The sequence below is a fragment of the Cyprinus carpio genome, chromosome B10 (genome assembly GCF_018340385.1).
Source record: "Cyprinus carpio isolate SPL01 chromosome B10, ASM1834038v1, whole genome shotgun sequence".
NCBI lineage: Eukaryota > Metazoa > Chordata > Actinopteri > Cypriniformes > Cyprinidae > Cyprinus > Cyprinus carpio.
In genome coordinates, this window is record NC_056606.1 from 15,248,758 (window position 1) to 15,267,324 (window position 18,567).

Genomic DNA, 18,567 nt, shown 5'->3' on the forward strand with positions numbered 1-18,567 from the left:
CTGCGACTTAATAAATACACTTCTTGTCAATAAAAAAGAGACACAAGTAGCAGTCATGAGTGGGGTAGCCAACCATAGGCTCCGCCCCTGCGTTAATGGCATTAAATAATTTTAACACATTAAACTGAAAAATTAATTGCCTGCATTAACACACTAATTTTGATGGCACTAATTTAAATCAAAAATGTAACCATGGACCACAAAACCAGTCTTAAGTCGCTGGGGTACATTTTTAGCAATAGCCAAAAAAAAAAAAAAAACATTGTATGGGTCAAAATTATCGATTTTTCTTTTATGAAAAAAATCATTAGGAAATTAAGCAAAGATCATGTTCCATGAAGATATTTTGTAAATTTCCTACTGTAAATACATCAAAACCTAATTTTTGATTAGTAATATGTATTGCTAAGAACTTAAAAGGTGATTTTCTCAGTATTCAGATTTTTTTTAAATTTCTGAGTATTTTTTTTGTGGTAGTTTTTTAAGTGATATATATTGTTATGTACTTTAAAGGTGGTACAGTACATCAATGAAAAGCTTATTTAATCAGCTTTCATATGATGTATAACTCTCAATTTGAGAAACTGACACTTATGACTGGTTTTGTGGTCCAGGGTCACAAATAGTAAAACCAATCTTTTAATAAATACTAAGTATATTATTAACTAACTATAAATAAATAAATTAAGTTAGCTAAATATAAACTTGGACAAAAAGGAAGGCATTTAATAGAATAGTTTTTGCTGTGGTGTCGAGAATCATTAAATTTCAACTAGGTTGCTGACATCACGACAATCCTAGTTACAATTCAGACCAAACTGGCTGCTGACCTGTGTTTTTGCAGTAAAACAGGTTTTGGGACCCTCCCCATAAGGTTATGGTGCGTTAAAAAAATAATAATAATATTAATAAAAAAAAAAAAAAAAATATATATATATATATATATATATATATATATATATATATATATATATATATATATATATATATATATATATTCTTTCTCTTTAGTTATTCCTTCTCTTTCTAGCTTGTACTTATTTGAACAATGCCTAAAACTTGGTATTACAAGCACTTGCACTTGCGCTGCTTAGAGGGAACATTGTTCCTGTTTATGTTTGCTTCTTTTGTGGGTTGTTTTTTTTTGTATTGTCTGATTGTTGGTTGATTTTGATTGTAAAAGTGTGAAAGTTTCCCGCTTCTCACAGCTAATTAAACAGAGAACAAGAGTATCATATCTTCCTTTCACCTGTTCATTTCCAACATTCCATAGAAAAGCTGCTGTTCCGTCTTCACCTGTTCTCCTGGAAACCAGTCCTGACCCCCCAAAACAACTTTCATTAGAAGCTCCAAATGGCTGATGTTTACCCATAAGCCATGCAAAAGTATAAAGAGGGGCGACACCAAATGCTGAGCATCATTTAAAAAGTAATAAACCACAAACCACAGATGAACTATCACAGATCCATTCCCTTTCATCTATCATTTAACGTGTGAGAGTTCTGTCACTGTAAATCATCCCAGCTCCAGCTTCATCATCTGAGTAATGTAACCGTGCCTACATAACTCATCACCTCGACCATAAATACTGCCTTCAAAAGCAGCATATATAAACAGGCTGTTAAAACACTCTCTGGGAATTCGGTCCCTCCCACGCATCCCGGGCCAAGAGCATGTTTATTCTCACCAGAACATCTTGCGTTTGACCGAAGATCTGTGCCCTCCTAATGTACGACATGCTGCCTGCTGGTGGCAGATCAACACGCATGGCATATGGGTTCCCTCCTTCTCCTTTCTATTTATCTTTCTACCTCCCTTTCTCGCTATATATATATATATACCTCTCTCTGCCAAACCCCCAAAACCTGTGAACCAGACAAGCTCTATGGCTGGCAGCAGACCCCTCATCCCCATCTCCCGCCCACCACCTGGCTGATGGATCCACGCCACGATGGAGAAAGATGATCTCCATGCAGAGAGCTGGCACTATGTGCCCAAATCTTATCACCACAATGCCCACAGAGCTTATTCCATCAAAATAAAGCTATTCTGAACTTTTATTGCATTCAAAGGATATTAAAGGAATATATCAACCAAAAATGGAAATTCTGTCAACATTTACTCACCCTCATGTTGTTCCAACCGGTATGGCTTTTTTCTACTATGGAACACCAAAGAAGCTATTCTGAAAAACACTGTAATTCTGAACACCATTGACTCGCATTAAATGGACAAAAACAGTTAAAACATTTGTCAAACTATATTCTTTTTTGTTCCACAGAAGTCAGGACTGAAACAACGAGTTGGGGTGTAAATGTGGGCTTTCATTTGTTTATGTACCGGTTATGATGTCACAATCAATTTAGTCTTGCAAAAAATAGCCTCAATGAACCAATTAGGGACATTTGCATTGTAAAAGGAAGTATATAATTAATATATCTCATATTTTAGACTGACAACTGACTTAGCTATACTATCAATGTGTATTTTATCTATGTGATTTTTTCTGGTTTTTGGCCACCATTCCCTAGAGGAAATGTAGCACTGCCATCTCACAGGAGAGCCAATCCATCGGGATAATGGGGGCATGGGTAAAGGACAGGAAAGACAGTTGGCAAGGATGTGCGGTTTAGGAATTTAGACCTAGAATCAACTCCTGTGGGGTTCTAGAACTATTTGTGTACCAGAATTCTTTCCACTGCGCACATTCAGTCTACAGTTAATGATAATGACAGTCTCATTTGAGGAACATAGACTGCAAACGTTTCTGCTCGATGTGAGAAGAACTCATCCAAAAACCTTTCATTTGTAGAGGGAAAGCTTGGGAATTTCAGATGCTTGATTATGCGTTTAGCTTGTTTTCAGTTCACTGAGGTAAAAACATATTTTTTAGATACCGCTGTGAAAGGAGTTACCAAGACATACAAATTTCCAAGCATTAAATTGAGAGTCTCTATCGTATTCTGGATGAAAACCACCATCTTTAATAGAACTTTGGAAAACTAATTATCTCAGCAACAATAAAAAAATGTTTTATTAAACAGACCATCTGTTCTGTAACCCTCATGGATCACGAACTTACAATGAACTTGGAGTTTTGAAACAGCACAGTGTCTTTTAGGCATGGGATATCACTAATAAATGAATCTGAAATGTAGGTTAATGGTTTTGGTAATAGCATCCAACAGTCAGTCCTATAATTGAATGGAGTTATTGTTCAAATCCAATCTGAAAACTCAAAAATATTTGATATGGAAATATGAGAGAAATATAACTTTCAATGCTGATAAGAAAGAAGAAATAAAAATCAAACTGAAAAGAAATCCAATCTGAAAACGCTCCTCGAGAATGAGAATAAATAACATCATGCAGCAAATAACCGTTATTTCCAGCTTTGGAGAGCCGCACCAACTTCAATTAATCCTGAAGACATCAAAAGCAATACAGTTTCTTTGCTTTCCCTTTTAAATAAAGATACTGCAGCTCAACGGGGAGGTTCAGATCCTAATTAGATAGCAGAGTGTGAGTGAATTGTAAATGCTTTGGGTTTTGAAGCGTTTTGCAATAAGAATGCATGGAAGAGGAATTTAATAGACAGGATTTATGAGTTGCTGGAGACCAAATTTGCGTTCTGGCTTTGAATTGTGTGAGAATGGTGCTATTTTTTCCAAAGCAGTGCCAGAACATGGGGACTATTACATCTCGCTGATATCTCGGAGCAGATGGTGAAATACTCAAGCAGGTGAGGGATCTGTCCTTAGACGACACCATTTAAGGTCTGCAGGCCACCTAGAAATGATTCTGTATCAGAAAGCTCTGAGGTCGCATGACAAAAACATAACGTTGCGGAAGCCTAATGAAATTGGCGATAATCTAATGACCGAAATCAAATAGTGCCATCAGCATTTAATTAGTGTGTATTGGATATGGGAAGCCCTGCTGTTAAAACCTGGAGCCATTCCATGAGAAACACTGAGATGCTGGTGGATTTTTTTAAGCTAACATCTGTCACCTGGAAGCCGCCAGCATTACGCTCCTCTCTTGGCTATTTCTGGGGTTGAATTTATCTCGAATACCAGCTATCATCCATCTACATTAATACCACAAATCAGATTACCTCCTCTAAAACTAACAATGACCTCAGTGCTTCACTCCACCAGGGACGATGGTTATGGGCCGCCGCAGCGAGTAGAAGACTAAACAAGATCGAGTGGAGATGGAGGAGAAGGGGAAAAGATGAGGAGAGCAGGACAAAATGGTAAAGCTTTATAGAAGCGGCGGAAAAAAGATGAGCACTGCGGAAATTTGCAGTCGGAGAGATTGAGGAAGAGAGCGTGAGGCAAGGATCAGAGTACAAATGAGCCAACTTACTTGCGACCTCCAAAGAGGCATTACGGCTGACGGCTTCGCCCAAGTAATTTCTTGCTACGCACACGTATACTCCTTCGTCAGGCTTGCTGCGTCTTCCGTGAACGATTCGGAGGAAGAAGAGGGAACCACTGGGGAGGAGCATGCGGTGGGAGCGTGGATCCTCACGGTCCGTTTCAACTCTCTCGCCATCTTTGTACCACTCCACCATAGGGGTCGGCCGACCTTCGGCCTTACAGTTCAACGTGGCGGGCTCGCCCTTGGAAACAATGAGGTCTGAGGGGTGTTCGACAATCCGTGGCGCGGCATCTTCCAACCTCGGCCGAGATCCTGTAAGAGAGAGAATCGGTAGTCACTATTTGCATTACATGCAATTGAGAGAATTTGGTATAAAAACAACTTCAATAACAGAGTGTCTCAAATGTGGTAACACTTTATTTTAAGGTGTCCTTGTTACATGTACTTACTATTATAATAACAATAAATTATGCATAATTACATGCAAATAACCCTAAGCCAGACCCTAATACTAACCATATAATAAGTACATGTAGTTAATTAATATTACTCAGTATTTATATATATAATTACGCTGTAACAAGCACACCTTAAAATAAAGTGACCCCAGATGCGAGTCAGTGCAACAAGCAATACAAGTACAGTTGTGAATCTTTTTGATTCATGATTCACTGCTTTCTAATTTGACCGTTTTTGCAAATTCAATATACAATTCAATTCAATTTTATTAACAGCAATTTTAGTCAGCATTTTTTTTTTATTTTATATTTGTTTGATTCTTTATATACTTCCTCTCATCAAGTTCCATATAATTGTCATTTAGACATTAAACAAGTTTTGTGCATGTGATGTTCCATGAAAACTTGTTGCTTTGAGTGTGGACATGACATGGTCATCAGAAACTTCACACGTGGTGTACAAAATCTGTATAAATAATGTTTTTGATGACAAATAATCTGCCAAAACATTAAATTATTCCAACCAAAGAGCATACATTCTCCACTTTACACCAAAAAACAGCTCTTAGCCTAATTCCAGTTGGAGCTTAACCAATAAGATTCACAGTTTTGGATCCAGCACCTGCTTTACCAATGCAATCTTTACAAGTTGATTATTCATGTCACTGGTGACAAGGATGTAAAATACAATTTCCGCCAACACTCGACTAGGTAAAATTAAGATGTTATACATATGTATTGCTCATATGAATGCCTTAAACTGGCAGTATGAAAATTACATGCTCTAAATTCAACAGCTATCAAAGAAAACAGAAATTCATTTCAATCCCGCATTAGCTGGAATGCTGGGATATGTATATATAATTTGTCTTCTGTTTTAAGGCACATATGAATTCATGCTGACTGCCAAGGGTTTTTTGTTTCACACAGTTGTTGAGGGGGGGGGGGAAGGAGAAACCGGTGGTATGGTAATTCAGGTAGGCTTTCAGAAAGCTTTGAAATTGCTTTTCTCTCTCCCAATTTGAATGACAGTGTGGTGGTGGGACAATTACGGATGAATAACATCAACACAAACTGATTCTCAACAAGACCGGGGAATTTCAGCCATCGGGAGATATCTGGGGATGAAAGTGAGTCATTGTGCATGGTGATTTTGGAAATAATTACCGATCCCGGCGGCAACAATTATACTGGGGTTTAAAATTTGTGACAGGAGAGAGACTGTGATTTCCAGCAATCAGAGTGAGGGATGGTGAAAATATCTTTCCGTTTTGAAATGAATCACATGCGATAGCTCTAACAAAAAGCTACAGACATCTCCCTGGGGAAACGTCCATCAAAATACACAAAAAGTTACACGGGATTACAAGAAAAACACAGTAATGCATTTCACGCACATGGAGATAAACTGTAGTATAACGGTCCTCTGTTTACACCAGCAACACGGCATTAAAAATAGTGCTTTTAAAAATTATTTCTTACCATTCAGATCTGCAAAGCTTTACTTTGCTTTATTACTTCATATTCAGTCGAGTGGATAAACAGCCCATGGGCCAAAGTCTAATGCAACTTAAAACTAACCCATTTCCCAACCATGAATAACATGACACAATGACCTTACAGTAGTACATAGGGCTCCATCCACAAGAGACGGCAAAGGCCAAACCACATGCTTTGTGTTCACCTCCGAATCCCCAGAACTGTTGCCCTTCCAGTATTTCAAAACAAAAAGCCCTGTGGCCCCGCTGGGTTAAGGGAGCGGAGACCGGCAGGGTTTGGCTAATAGCTTTTAGCGGACACTTATGGACTGCCGAACAGACTGTGGTTGGCAGGGGGTGGAGGAGAAACAGTGGGGTAAGAATCCAAGAACAGGCTTATAAATAAAACAGACCAAACACTCCCAACCTGCCACAGAGGAGATGTAAGGCAGGGAAAGAGATGGAAAGTAAAGACTGAGCTAAACGCCTACAAAAACAGAAGCTATCTCACCTAAATGTGACCTCGAGAAGACCAGGGGGATCTGGGACAGTCTAAGAGAGTGACTAACTGTGCATATAGAAGTGGAAAACAACATCTGGAAAAGCTGATTAATCGTTTTGCTCTGAGCTTTCTGAGTCTTCTAGATCAACGAGTCGTCCATTATGAGGTGCTAGAACTGCAGCTTTAAAAAAAACAAGTCCCATGATGGGCGTTTGGGGGATTTTTACAACTCTAAGGAACTCTATGGTCTCACACCCTGTCAGAAAAAATCAACCCTCTGGGAAACAGTGCACTTTAAGGGCCTTCTGAGGCAGATAACACATCTCCAAGAGCATCTTTTATATAACAACGCTTGGAAACGAGCATTAAAATGTCTCTGGTACTGACAAGGTAGGAAAGAAGTGCTCAAATAAGGAAGTGAATAAGGCAGAACATAGGTGATATAATTTTAATAACCTTGTCACAAAAGGCTGCTTGGCTCCACTGTGAATTGTGGGAAGTGCTTTGATTTCTGGTCGCCGAGTGAAATAAAATGAAAATCTTGCCTACATTAATTATTAATGTTGCTCGCCAAAGCAAGTCACTCTGTATGAATGACATGAATGATACTTCAAACCATGCAGCTTGTTAAGGATTGCATTTCAAAGTGATCAGACTTAAGATTTTCACATAGTAGACCATAAAGTTCCAGGAGGAACCTGAATCATATGTTGGGAATCTCATTGAGACCTTTAACTTTTAACCTTGGCCAGTAAGTAACCACCTAGCAACCAAACAGAATGCCCTAGCAACCACAGCAAATTGACTCAGAAAACACGGTTTTTGTTATTTTGCCTTTTAGATTCCAATTTAGGCTAGTTCCAGAATTTGAATAGTATTTTAATTGAAGTAGAATCGAAAACGATATTCACATTTTAATAAAGTACAATTGAAATTCACATAAAGGTATATAACTATTATTTTAACTAGAAAAGAAATCTATTTTACAGGGATAGATAGATAGATAGATAGATAGATAGATAGATAGATAGATAGATAGATAGATAGATAGATAGATAGATAGATAGATAGATAGATAGATAGATAGATAGATAGATAGATAGATAGATAGATAGACAGACAGACAGATAGATAGCAAATTCAACTGAAAGAATAAAAAGGGAGCATTCTTCAATTTTAAATTTTATAAAATACTTAGAGCACAAAATCTAGGCTAATTCTGTGCTACATCAGTAGCACAACTTCAGTCCAGCTGTTAAGGATTACATCCAATAAATGCTGCTGAAATTAGAGCATGACCTATCTGGAAGAACCCATACAAGTGGCAATCTCACTGTGTGACATGCTAGTAATGGTTCTAGCAGTTAGATTGATTCGGGCATAAAGGGAGGTGCTGCAACTACAACTCATCTGCTCTTAAAGGTATCAAGCCCTTGTACTGTAATAGGGGTTTGACCTTGTTATGTGAAGGAAGGGGGAGGGGGAGGGGTGGGAGATGAGCCGGCTCTGGGAGGAAATACATGCATCTGGCTATCCTTCTGATCAATCCCAAGGGGCTTTTAGCACTAAGAATATTTATCTCCAGTGTTGGAGGAGGAAACAGGATCGCTAAACATGGCCCAGCTAAACAAAGACAGATGATGCAAGCCATGTTGCAGTAACAAGACATGCTCTGGGAAATATTCACAAAAAAGCAAGTGCAGCGACATATGCAAATATTCAGAGTTTTCCTAGAGAAGGTGTCAATGCCAAAGGATCTCCATGACAACCATGCAAGGAAAGGTCAGATGTCGATCTAATAATTGTCTCCATCACTTGAAGTATGTGTGAAAACCTGGAGGTCACAAGAAGAAAGATGAATTAAATAGTTCTAAAGAAGCGCAAATTAACATGCAAGGAGAATTATCAGTACAGGACAAAATTAGTATAAAATCTTGAACAAAAGCATTTTTTTTTACTTAGATGAATAAGACAAGATCCAGAAGAACTTTGACATCTAAAACAATTTTGCAGCATGTCAGTATTACATAAAAGCACAAAGCTTTGATGCTTAAAGCACAAAGTTTAATACCAAAGACAAAAATGGCCAACTTTCTTTCCCCCAATCCTCATCTGCAATTCTTTTGAGTGGCTTCCCGCCCCCCTTAAATAGTTGATTATTTTACAACCTCACCCCTCCTTTTTTCACCGGAATCTGGGAATTGATTTGCAAATGTGCATTCATTACCCTAAGTTAAATTAAGAAGTGGGGGCGTTCCTTCCGACACTCTTTCTTAACCGATCTGTTTTTTTGCATTTACAAACAACAAAGGGGCTCTTGAGAAAGAACACAAAACCAGGGGTATAAAGCTATACTCTTTACTCCTGCGGCTCCTGATGGTGAGAGGACAAAGTGAAGCTGGTCACATGCAAAAAGAAAATTACACAGGAGGGCTGCTGTTTTCCTCTGGGACAAGCGTGTTTCTGCCTGGATCAACCCTGCGATGTGGGAACCAGGATGGATTAAGCGCAGTGGCAAGCGCAGAAATTCCATGACAGCTTCTACAGAGCAACCTGACACCTTTAGGGGTTGTGGCAAGAGCTGCTTATGTGCTTCCTGCATAAGAAACAGCAAAAGATGTTGTGTTTACTGCAGGGGATGAAGAGGATTTCTCATTCCAACAGGAAGAGACAGCATAGAGTCACGGAGCCTTAGCAAAACAAAGTATACGTGCCATTGTGGGTTCAGGGGCTGTGTGTCCATTACATGAGCTTTGATGTTGTTCAAAGGGAAGAAATACTCTCTTTGTTAAAATAGTATACTTGTATACAGGGGATTTAACATGAATGCAAAGGATATTGGTTAGTAGATAGATAGACATTCCTATTTACTGCACAAAACACTTTGTGATATATAACCCAACCCAATCCCGAATCCTTAATCTTTAGAGTGGTGCAAATGGGACTTCCTGACACATCAGATTTTATCTTCGCACAAAGGCTCATCTGGCCACTCCATTGCTTTGAGAACCTTCTCACTTCACAAAATAAACAGTACTTCAAATGAACCTTCTATTGGGCAGTGGCAACTTCTAGCTGAAGGTATTGATCCCTCGGATTCCCGAGAGAAAACTTGGCTGAAAAGAGAAGGGGAGTAAATACGATTCTTTCAGTGGTTCGACCTGTTAGTGAGAATCTCTTTAAGTGCTGACCCTAAACCCTACGACTCAAACAACACTGAGCTCGGAGTTGCCTCAGGTGACCAAGCCATTGAGGCTTAAAAAAATAACCTCCTGGTCACCCTGGACTTGCCAAACTAGCTCATTCCTTTAGTGTGAGGGCATTTTTAGTAAAGGCTGTGAGGAATCTGTTGCTTTTCTCTGGGAATAGCTATCTTTATATGTTGCCATATACTCAGATATGTATCAGTACTCTGAGACACATTCGCCCGGGTTCATTCAGATTCTGCGAACCCTCTCCGAAGGCGGTACAATAATACCACAGTCTGTTTTCCCTGACCTCCTATGATTCAAACTCTCCTCACCAAAGAAAAACACATCTGGAATACATGTCAATGGCATATCGCATATCTCAAGGGGGCGTCGACTTATCCCATAGAGGAAGCAGTAGGGAATAAAAGATAAATTGTGCATGGTGGCGACAGTGGAGCTCCATCCCAGCTGCACAGTATTGTCTGGACCTCTTCAGTGTGGCGTTAATGGAAGTGGCCCAGTTGGGGCGACCAGCATACCGTGACTGGTTGAGATAGCATCAGCTTCCTGGTCCTCCTAGTGGTGCATCACGTTCCGCTGGATTAATCCCTACAGGCACTTTCTGCTTGACCCCAACATTGCTAGATGAGGCCCACACAGAACCACCAATTTAGCAGGAAGTGAAGTTCCAGGCTGAGGAATCTGACTGTACAGAAGATCTACTGTAGATGTTTTGCCAAACCTGATATTTTTTCTGCTATTCACACCAGTAGCTTTTAAGCACAAGCGAAGTTCCCTCAGAAGACCCCCACGTCTTCTGATCCCTTAAGACTACCATTTTCAGCTTCAGGTCAAATTCCAGTGAATAGGTAAAACAAAGTGTAAGCGGCCTTTGAAGTCCCTTTCTTCTCATCAAAAATTATACAGCCGCTTTAAAATTCTTTCAATCTTCAATGGCCAGGGCCTTCAATCGAGAGCCGACCTGACTATTCATGAACTGGATCTTTGAAAGTCAAACAGAGAGAGATGAAAAGGACTAGGGCGTAGTTGGCACTGTACGGATGGGCTTCATGTTAAATACATGCTCGGGGAAAGCATGCATCGAAAAGGACGATGATTAGGCCTATATTCAACATTTGTCTACTCCCAGAACAGCGGGAACTCTGCATATCTCCCCCTGAGGTCCAGAAGATAACACATCACATGCAGGATGTGTTCTTGTTGCTTTGATGGCTGATGATTGCAGAAGGAAATGACCAAAATGAGGGGTAGGAAAACCCCTAGGATTCTCTTAGCGATGGACTTAACCTGTGAATGTTTCTGAAGATCTGCAACATATGGCACTGCGCTGGTGAAATACACAGCTGAATTGCTTTTAATTAGTGACTCACGCATTTGACAGGTTTAACATTTATGTCGAGTGGTGTTCATTGAGATGGTGGGTGTTCTGCATAAAAATGACTCACTGGATCGGTCATGAACATGAGCAGTCCTGGTATGGCTGGATACAAGACTGACATGTAGGGAGGGAAGAATTTTCTTCTTGAGAAAGGCATATGAGATAAAAGACTAATTAATGGACTGCATAATGATGCTGTGAATTCATATGCTGACAAAGTGAATGCATAGCTTTAGCAGCCAAATTAATGACTTCTTTCCATTTTTAGATTTAAAACAGAATATAATATTACAACAAATTTGTGTGCGTATATATATATATATATATATATATACATCTCAGATGAGTTCAACTGAATGCTATAATACACTGCTAGAGAGTTCAATGGCAGTTTCAGACTTTCATGCTTTGGTAGTGTGATTTTTTTTTCAAAAATAAAAATAAATAACGTTAAATTCAGATTATTCCGTTAAAACAGTATATTAGTGTCTATATATATATATATATATATATATATATATATATATATATATATATATATAAAAAATATCAAATGTTTGATATGAGATTAAAAAAAAGAATTCCCTCAAGGAGCACTTTTGCCCTATTTTGGGTAACTGGGGCATTTCTGTCACTATTGGTGGCAGTTTTGCCCAAAGCACTGGTTCATTTCTGACTCCAGTCTGAGAGCTAGAGACTGAAAATACTAAATTTAAGAGTTCATTTGCATGTCTTTCTACTGCACAAATCATTACGAGAAAACTTCTAAATTCCACTAAAATATTTTGACAAGATATCTAAAAAAAAATACTGTAAATTAAAATAAATTAAATTAAATTAACTAAAACTATTTGTAATGTAAAATAAAAAAGGTTTAAATATGAACTCAAAACTGTAAAATTACATATTATATATGCATATACACACATTTTAATATTAAAATAATAATATTTATATTAAATGTAACATATCATAGTATAAAACATACAGCAAAAAACTCTCTAGTTTGTTGATCCTTCAGCACAAGCCGGCAAAAAGCATAAGTCATTGTATTTTCAGCAAGGAAAGCAGCAGATTCCTGCAGTAAGAGAAACTACTTGGCATAGAATAGAGCTGATAATATCAAAGTCTTGCCACACGTCTATGAGGAAGTCATGGCCTAGTGGTTAGAGAATTTGACTCCTAACCCTAAGGTTGTGGGTTCGAGTCTTGGGCTGGCAATACCACGACTGAGGTGCCCTTGAGCAAGGCACCAAACCCCCAACTGCTCCCCGGGCGCCACAGCATAAATGGCTGCCCACTGCTCCTGGTGTGTGTTCATGGTGTGTTTGTTCACTGCTGTGTGAGTGCACTTTGGTTGGGTTAAATGCAGAGCACAAATTCTGAGTATGGGTCACCATACTTGGCTATATGTCATGTCACTTATAGACACGAATAACAGCCTGTTAACACTTCAATCGCTCTGACAAAGACAAAGAATATTGACACCACAGAAAAACATTCACAACATTCTTTGCATTGCACTTAAGGACCCATTCCAGCTCTGCTGTGATTTTGATCTACACGGCCATTAAACAACAACCGCGCACGAAATGTCCATGCCTAATAGCCCTCTGAACCCAGCAACTGTTATTTACTGAAACAACACAAAGATCACGACTGATGAGGATAACAAGGACTCAAAGCCAAATAGAAGCACAGAAAAGTAGAAGTTGAACAGCATGAAAGTGTGTAAACATAGGCACCAGGAGGGAAGAGAACGAGAAAGAAGTGTGTGCTAATGAAGGTAATCTAATAGCAGTGCCCATGCAGATAGAGACTGAGTCATTAAATTGGAGCTCCTGATGAGAGAGCACACACGGCCCCGGGCCCTTTTGTTTACAGTGTGCTTAAACACACACTTATATACACTATTAGCCAGGTCTGTTTGCATCAACTACTAAACAGAGCGAATAAAACACAGACCAGAGGTCTCTGTTTCTCCAAGGACAACACAGTTGCACCATGTAAACACTCAAAGCACAAGCCAACTGTTTAAGAGTTGGAGTGAGTTGTTACTCGGTGTGAGAGTGTGGTAATCTAGGCTCAGCAGGTCCTGATAATAAGCAGTCATACTGTGTTGTTTTCAGAAGGCATGGATCAAGAGGAATATCTTAATTTTTTGCCCGAAAGTGATCTGATAACTAAATGTGGAAAGTAACTGTGAGATACTAAGGATTCTTTATCTGGGTATGTAAGTGGTATGTCGCCTTGGCCTGCAGGTGGCCTCAGCAATGCCCCTCAACTTCTTTCCACACACTGGCACACAGATAAACTGCAGAACCCACTTGAAATTATCCAAAGTCTTCAACAAGCTTATCTTAATAGGCATATTTACATGCTTAAAGAGTGGGGAGGAATGAGTATGCAGGGTCTAAAGTTAAAAGCAAGCACCAAATGTGTGGCTTTGGCAAGGTAAATAAAAGTTCAACTAAAAGTTAAACTTGGTAGTGCAACAACTTTATTAACTATCCATCAAAAGGTGTTGAAACAAGTTCATGTTGGACCTCGAAGGTATGTGTTTAACTGCAATTTCTTAAACTGAGTATATTATTGTGAAATTAAGAAAACAAAATCTAAAATTTCTCCTACCTTTGAGGGCCAGATGAAGTTGGAGAAAAAAAAAACAATCAGTCCAAAAAAGAGGATTACTGTGATACCTTGCTGTTGGATAAGGAAAGCAATAAACAAATGCAGCCACTAAGAAGCTTAGACCTTAAATAATTATGCTTCTTAAACTCAAACACTCTATATATACACACTTCCTAAATTAAGCAGGTATTGGTCTTTTTGCTATTTCAGTTAAATAAATGGATGAAAAGACAGGAATGATGGGAAAGAAAAACCTGCTACTCTTACAGACTGATGTGTGAAAAGCCCCATACTGGAAAGATCCCAGAAAACAACCATGAACTTCCCTTATTGTATTATTGTTGATATAAACCACACTGACTACTATTGAGTTATTGGATGGAAAAGAGAATCACCGAACCACCGCTGTAGGGCATGTCAATATCGAAGTGGTGAGAAATTTTCTGATTAAATACACAGGCAGTTATATTTCTTGACAGGGAGGCTTAATATCGAACTCAGTCAGAGTTGGAGTGCTAGATAGAAAAAGTCATTCATTAAAGAAAGATACAATCTATAGTAATTTAAAAAACAGCCAAAGAGAGTCAAAAGTAGGTTATGTACTTTTCCTATCGACAGCTATCTAAATGAATTATGTATTTGCAGATATCCTGACAATATATCTACTTAAACCAATTAATCCTTGTATGTGTGTCACTTTTTCAATAGTTCTGCAAATGTAAAGTGTGCACCACTTCAAGAAAAACAATCACAGATGCATATTTAAGAAATCTGAATAGCTAACAAATTATAATCGAAACTACTAGTCATAAACACACGCAGAGAGTTTAGTTTGGCCTCTCTGATTCTTTGTATAGTGCTTCCCATTTGGAACATGGCTTTGAGGGTCACCACAGCCACTGGAACTAATGTGCAAGGCCATTAAACTGTCTCCATCATGCGGCCAGAGACACAAGGTTGGACAGATTGATGCCAAGGCATTGTGTTGTGTCCCCATTCACCTCCACACAGCAACGCCAGCAGAGCTGACGTCTTTAGGGTTCAATTCAAACTTCCTGTCAGCGCTAGACTCATAAAACCAGAGCCGTATGTGTTTCTGGCTTCCTTACTTGACCAATTAAAAAGCTACCACAAAGAGGTGGTGATTAAATCGTGCATTGTGAAATATGTGCTTTTAATCAAAGGTGTCACTTTTTAAAGCACATTAAAAAGCACATTTGTGGTGCAGCTTTATTAATTCTTAAGTATGATCTCGGCAAGAACAAAAGAGTGCCGGAAAGATACTGGCAAGCTGTTTTGTCTCACGGCAAGGATCCAGTAAAGAGCGTGGATGTGCCGGGGCAGAAATCAGACTGAGACATCAGAGCGTGCTCAGAAGGAGATCCAGCGTTTATCTCCCTCCTTATTGACAGCCTCTCGACAGCACAGTGTTTACACAGAGGAGACAGGGAGTAACTGTGCGAGTGAGAGGGAGATGCAGACTTCTCTGAGTCACACCTCTCACACACACACACGCAAACATGCTTCGTCTCTGATCTAAGGAGCGACGACAGTCCTGGAGACACAAGACATCAAAATAAGCTGTCGTGCATGGAGGGAAAACCCTAAATGACACACTTTATGCAAAAAGTCACAGAGCTTTTCAAATGCTGCCAATCAAACGCTTATACAGTATAGGACGTAACGGTTACAGATCCTTGCGTGTTAATTGAAAATACAAAAGAAATGTTGCGCTTACAAGTAATTTTCTCATTTTAAACTAAGGTTCATCTGGTTTAAAGAGTGTCATTACCGAGTGAGTCAAAGGCCAGCAGTCGTTAAATGCATGTTTGGGGACAATCCGGGAAGAGCAGACAGCTGTTTGTGGCTGTTTAAAATGACTTCAAAAGGAGCCGAGCAAACACAAGTCCCCCTCGAGCTACAAACGTAACATAGACAAACAACAAGTACACAACAATCACACTCAGAAAGGATCAGGCAGCTGTAAATGAAAAGTTGAAGTGTAACTCAATGCCTTTTCTTTCAAAACCCTTATCAGGTGTGAGAAGGTGAGAGGAGATAGCCAGCGGCCCTCACCACATACCTGATCTAGATTAAGTCAGAGGTGTGGGAAAAGAACGGGACAATGATAAATTCAGCTATACCGAACTACACCGGACTCACTTTTTGGATGGTTTTGAACCTGTTATAAAAACCAGAATTGGCTTTGGTTTGACCAGAACTGCTGATGAAACAAAAGAAGAGCACAGTATTGACAACACAATTTAGATTAGACTATAGATCTAGTCAAATAAAAGCTTTGCATGTCATTTCATCCCTCGTCTGTTGGCTGTGCTGCCCTTGATTTAGTAGCAGATTTTGTCAGTGGTTATATTGGAGGACAGATCTCAGAGGCAATGTTTACTGCCCCATAAAACAGAGCTTCTGTTGGCCAGCACTGCCAGCAATACCCCTGATCTAAGCACGATTCAATTCAAGCTATGCAAGATTGTGGCTCTAAAGAGCCAGGGGTCCTGAATGTAGACAAGGGGGTCCAAAATAACATATATAAAAATATAGAGCTTACATTTTCATGGCATTTCTAACTCTTTTCTAATTTGTACATTTCTAACTAATGGCCTGTCCTTCATCCTTGAGTCTGAATGAGAGGTCTTTGGGACTGTAAGGGTTAAAAAAAAACTAATATAGAAGAAAAAGAGTTTGCAATAGATAAAAATAGTTAAATAATGAAGGTATCTCTGTGTAGTTTTTCCATATTATGCACTCTATCTAAAAGAGAATAGTCAAATTCAAGGTCTGATCTGTCCTAAAGTGAGTGTATTTACTGTAAACTGGGTCAGCTGGACTCTTTCGGCCATATGTTTATGTATAAACACTGTGTATTAATGATACATCTATAAATGATCCGTTTACATTAAAAGCGTTGTATATATGAGGTATGTATGCCTTTTAAGGACACGTGAGATGCTGTGTAATACAATAAAGAATGAAGGGGATTGACTTCACTATAGCTTAAGATCAAGAACATCTCAACCAAAACATACTGACTGTTTTAATATTAAAAACAATATATAAATAATACATTTTAAAATAGTTCCGCTGTGTATGAGTTCTGTGTCTATATAAATGATGTGCATTATCACCGTACAACCAATGCAACAACAGTACCTCACAAAATACCACCATCTATAAGACAATATTTACGTTTAAAAACACCAGAGAAGATGTCGACAACTATTCCACAGTGTTTTGCGATCATAATCCTCATATGGCCACCTGTCGTGTATTTTCTCCAGCTTACCTTGAGACAAGCAGATGATGGCAAGCACAACGAGCAGCGCATCTAAAGTCCTGCGAAACTCCATCACCCTCAGATATAAAGTCCACTTCAGTCGCCTTTATCCGGACAAACAGTCCTTAAAACCGCCCCAAAAGCGCTACAATCCGGTTGAAGTGCGAGGAAACGCGTCTGAACAGACAGTCACATTGAAGAACTTTACAAACTAGACCCAAAACACACAAAAACTGGGTAGGATAACTGAGCATCACAAATACTCCATATCCCCGTGCGCTTCCCGTGCGCTCGAGCGCTGAACTGTACAGTGTCAGTGTAACGGACAGATAAGATGTGATGCTCACAGTCCGTCCCAGCCGCTCTTACTTTCTCCAAGATTCATTTCACCGGCAAAACATATTTCTTTTCTCGCTTTCCTTGTGTATGGAAAAAGTATCCGTTCTTTAACAGCCCCTTCAGTCAGATTTCCATCTCCGCCGCTGCCCGGCACACGATGTGAATGAACGGATTTACTACTCTCGCGTCTACAGGCGACTGTCTCGTGGCTCAAGCCCACCCCCCTGACTCCCTTCAGCAGTTACCCACACTGGGGTAACAGAGCTCTTAAAGGGCCAGGCGCTTCATTTCGCTCAGCCTGCAGATATCGCTGTAAATAGTGAATTAATTAAATTCTGGTGCAGTTGTGTGACATAGTTCACCCACTAATTAAAAATCTGTCATTATTTACTCAACTTCATGTTGTTTCAAAGCCGTATATGATTTTCTTTCTCACTCAGCGCACAAAAGAAGATATAAGGCAGAGCTGACAGCCTCAGTCACCATGGACTTTCATTGTATCATTCCATACAATAAAAGTGAATGGAGACTGAGGCTGTCATTCTGCCTAACATCTCCTTTTGTGTTGAGAGTGAATAAAAGATAAGAATTTTAATTTTTAGGTGAGTAATTCCTTTTAAAACATGACAGTTTTAGTCTATCAAATGTTTTTTGAGAATAATAAGTCCAAAAACAAATTTTCCTGATTTAAATGAATAGTTCACTCAAAAACAAGAAATCTGTGGAAATGCCCACGTTTTTTTCTCTCTCTCTCTGTGGAACACAAAATGAGATATTTTGAAGTATGTTTACTCCACTCTCTTCCATACTACAATGGAAATGAATTGAGAAAGGGTTGCTGAACTCCAAAACTGACTAAATAAAAGCACCATAAATGAATTATAAAAGCAG

The 18,567-nt window shown here is 39.1% G+C and overlaps 1 protein-coding gene across 7 annotated transcripts in view; it reads right to left on the bottom strand.

The window, feature by feature from the left end:
- Nucleotides 1-18,567, bottom strand: part of LOC109087598 (roundabout homolog 2-like) — a 141,836-nt gene that overhangs the window by 57,106 nt on the left and 66,163 nt on the right. For 5 of the 7 annotated variants that reach the window (XM_042732791.1, XM_042732789.1, XM_042732790.1 and 2 more), the window contains exon 2: nucleotides 4,372-4,698. In XM_042732791.1, coding sequence (XP_042588725.1) covers nucleotides 4,372-4,698 — 327 coding nt within the window. Of the gene's footprint in view, nucleotides 1-4,371; nucleotides 4,699-17,346; nucleotides 17,887-18,567 lie in introns of those variants that run through there. The other 2 variants (XM_042732793.1, XM_042732792.1) reach the window with 1 other exon arrangement.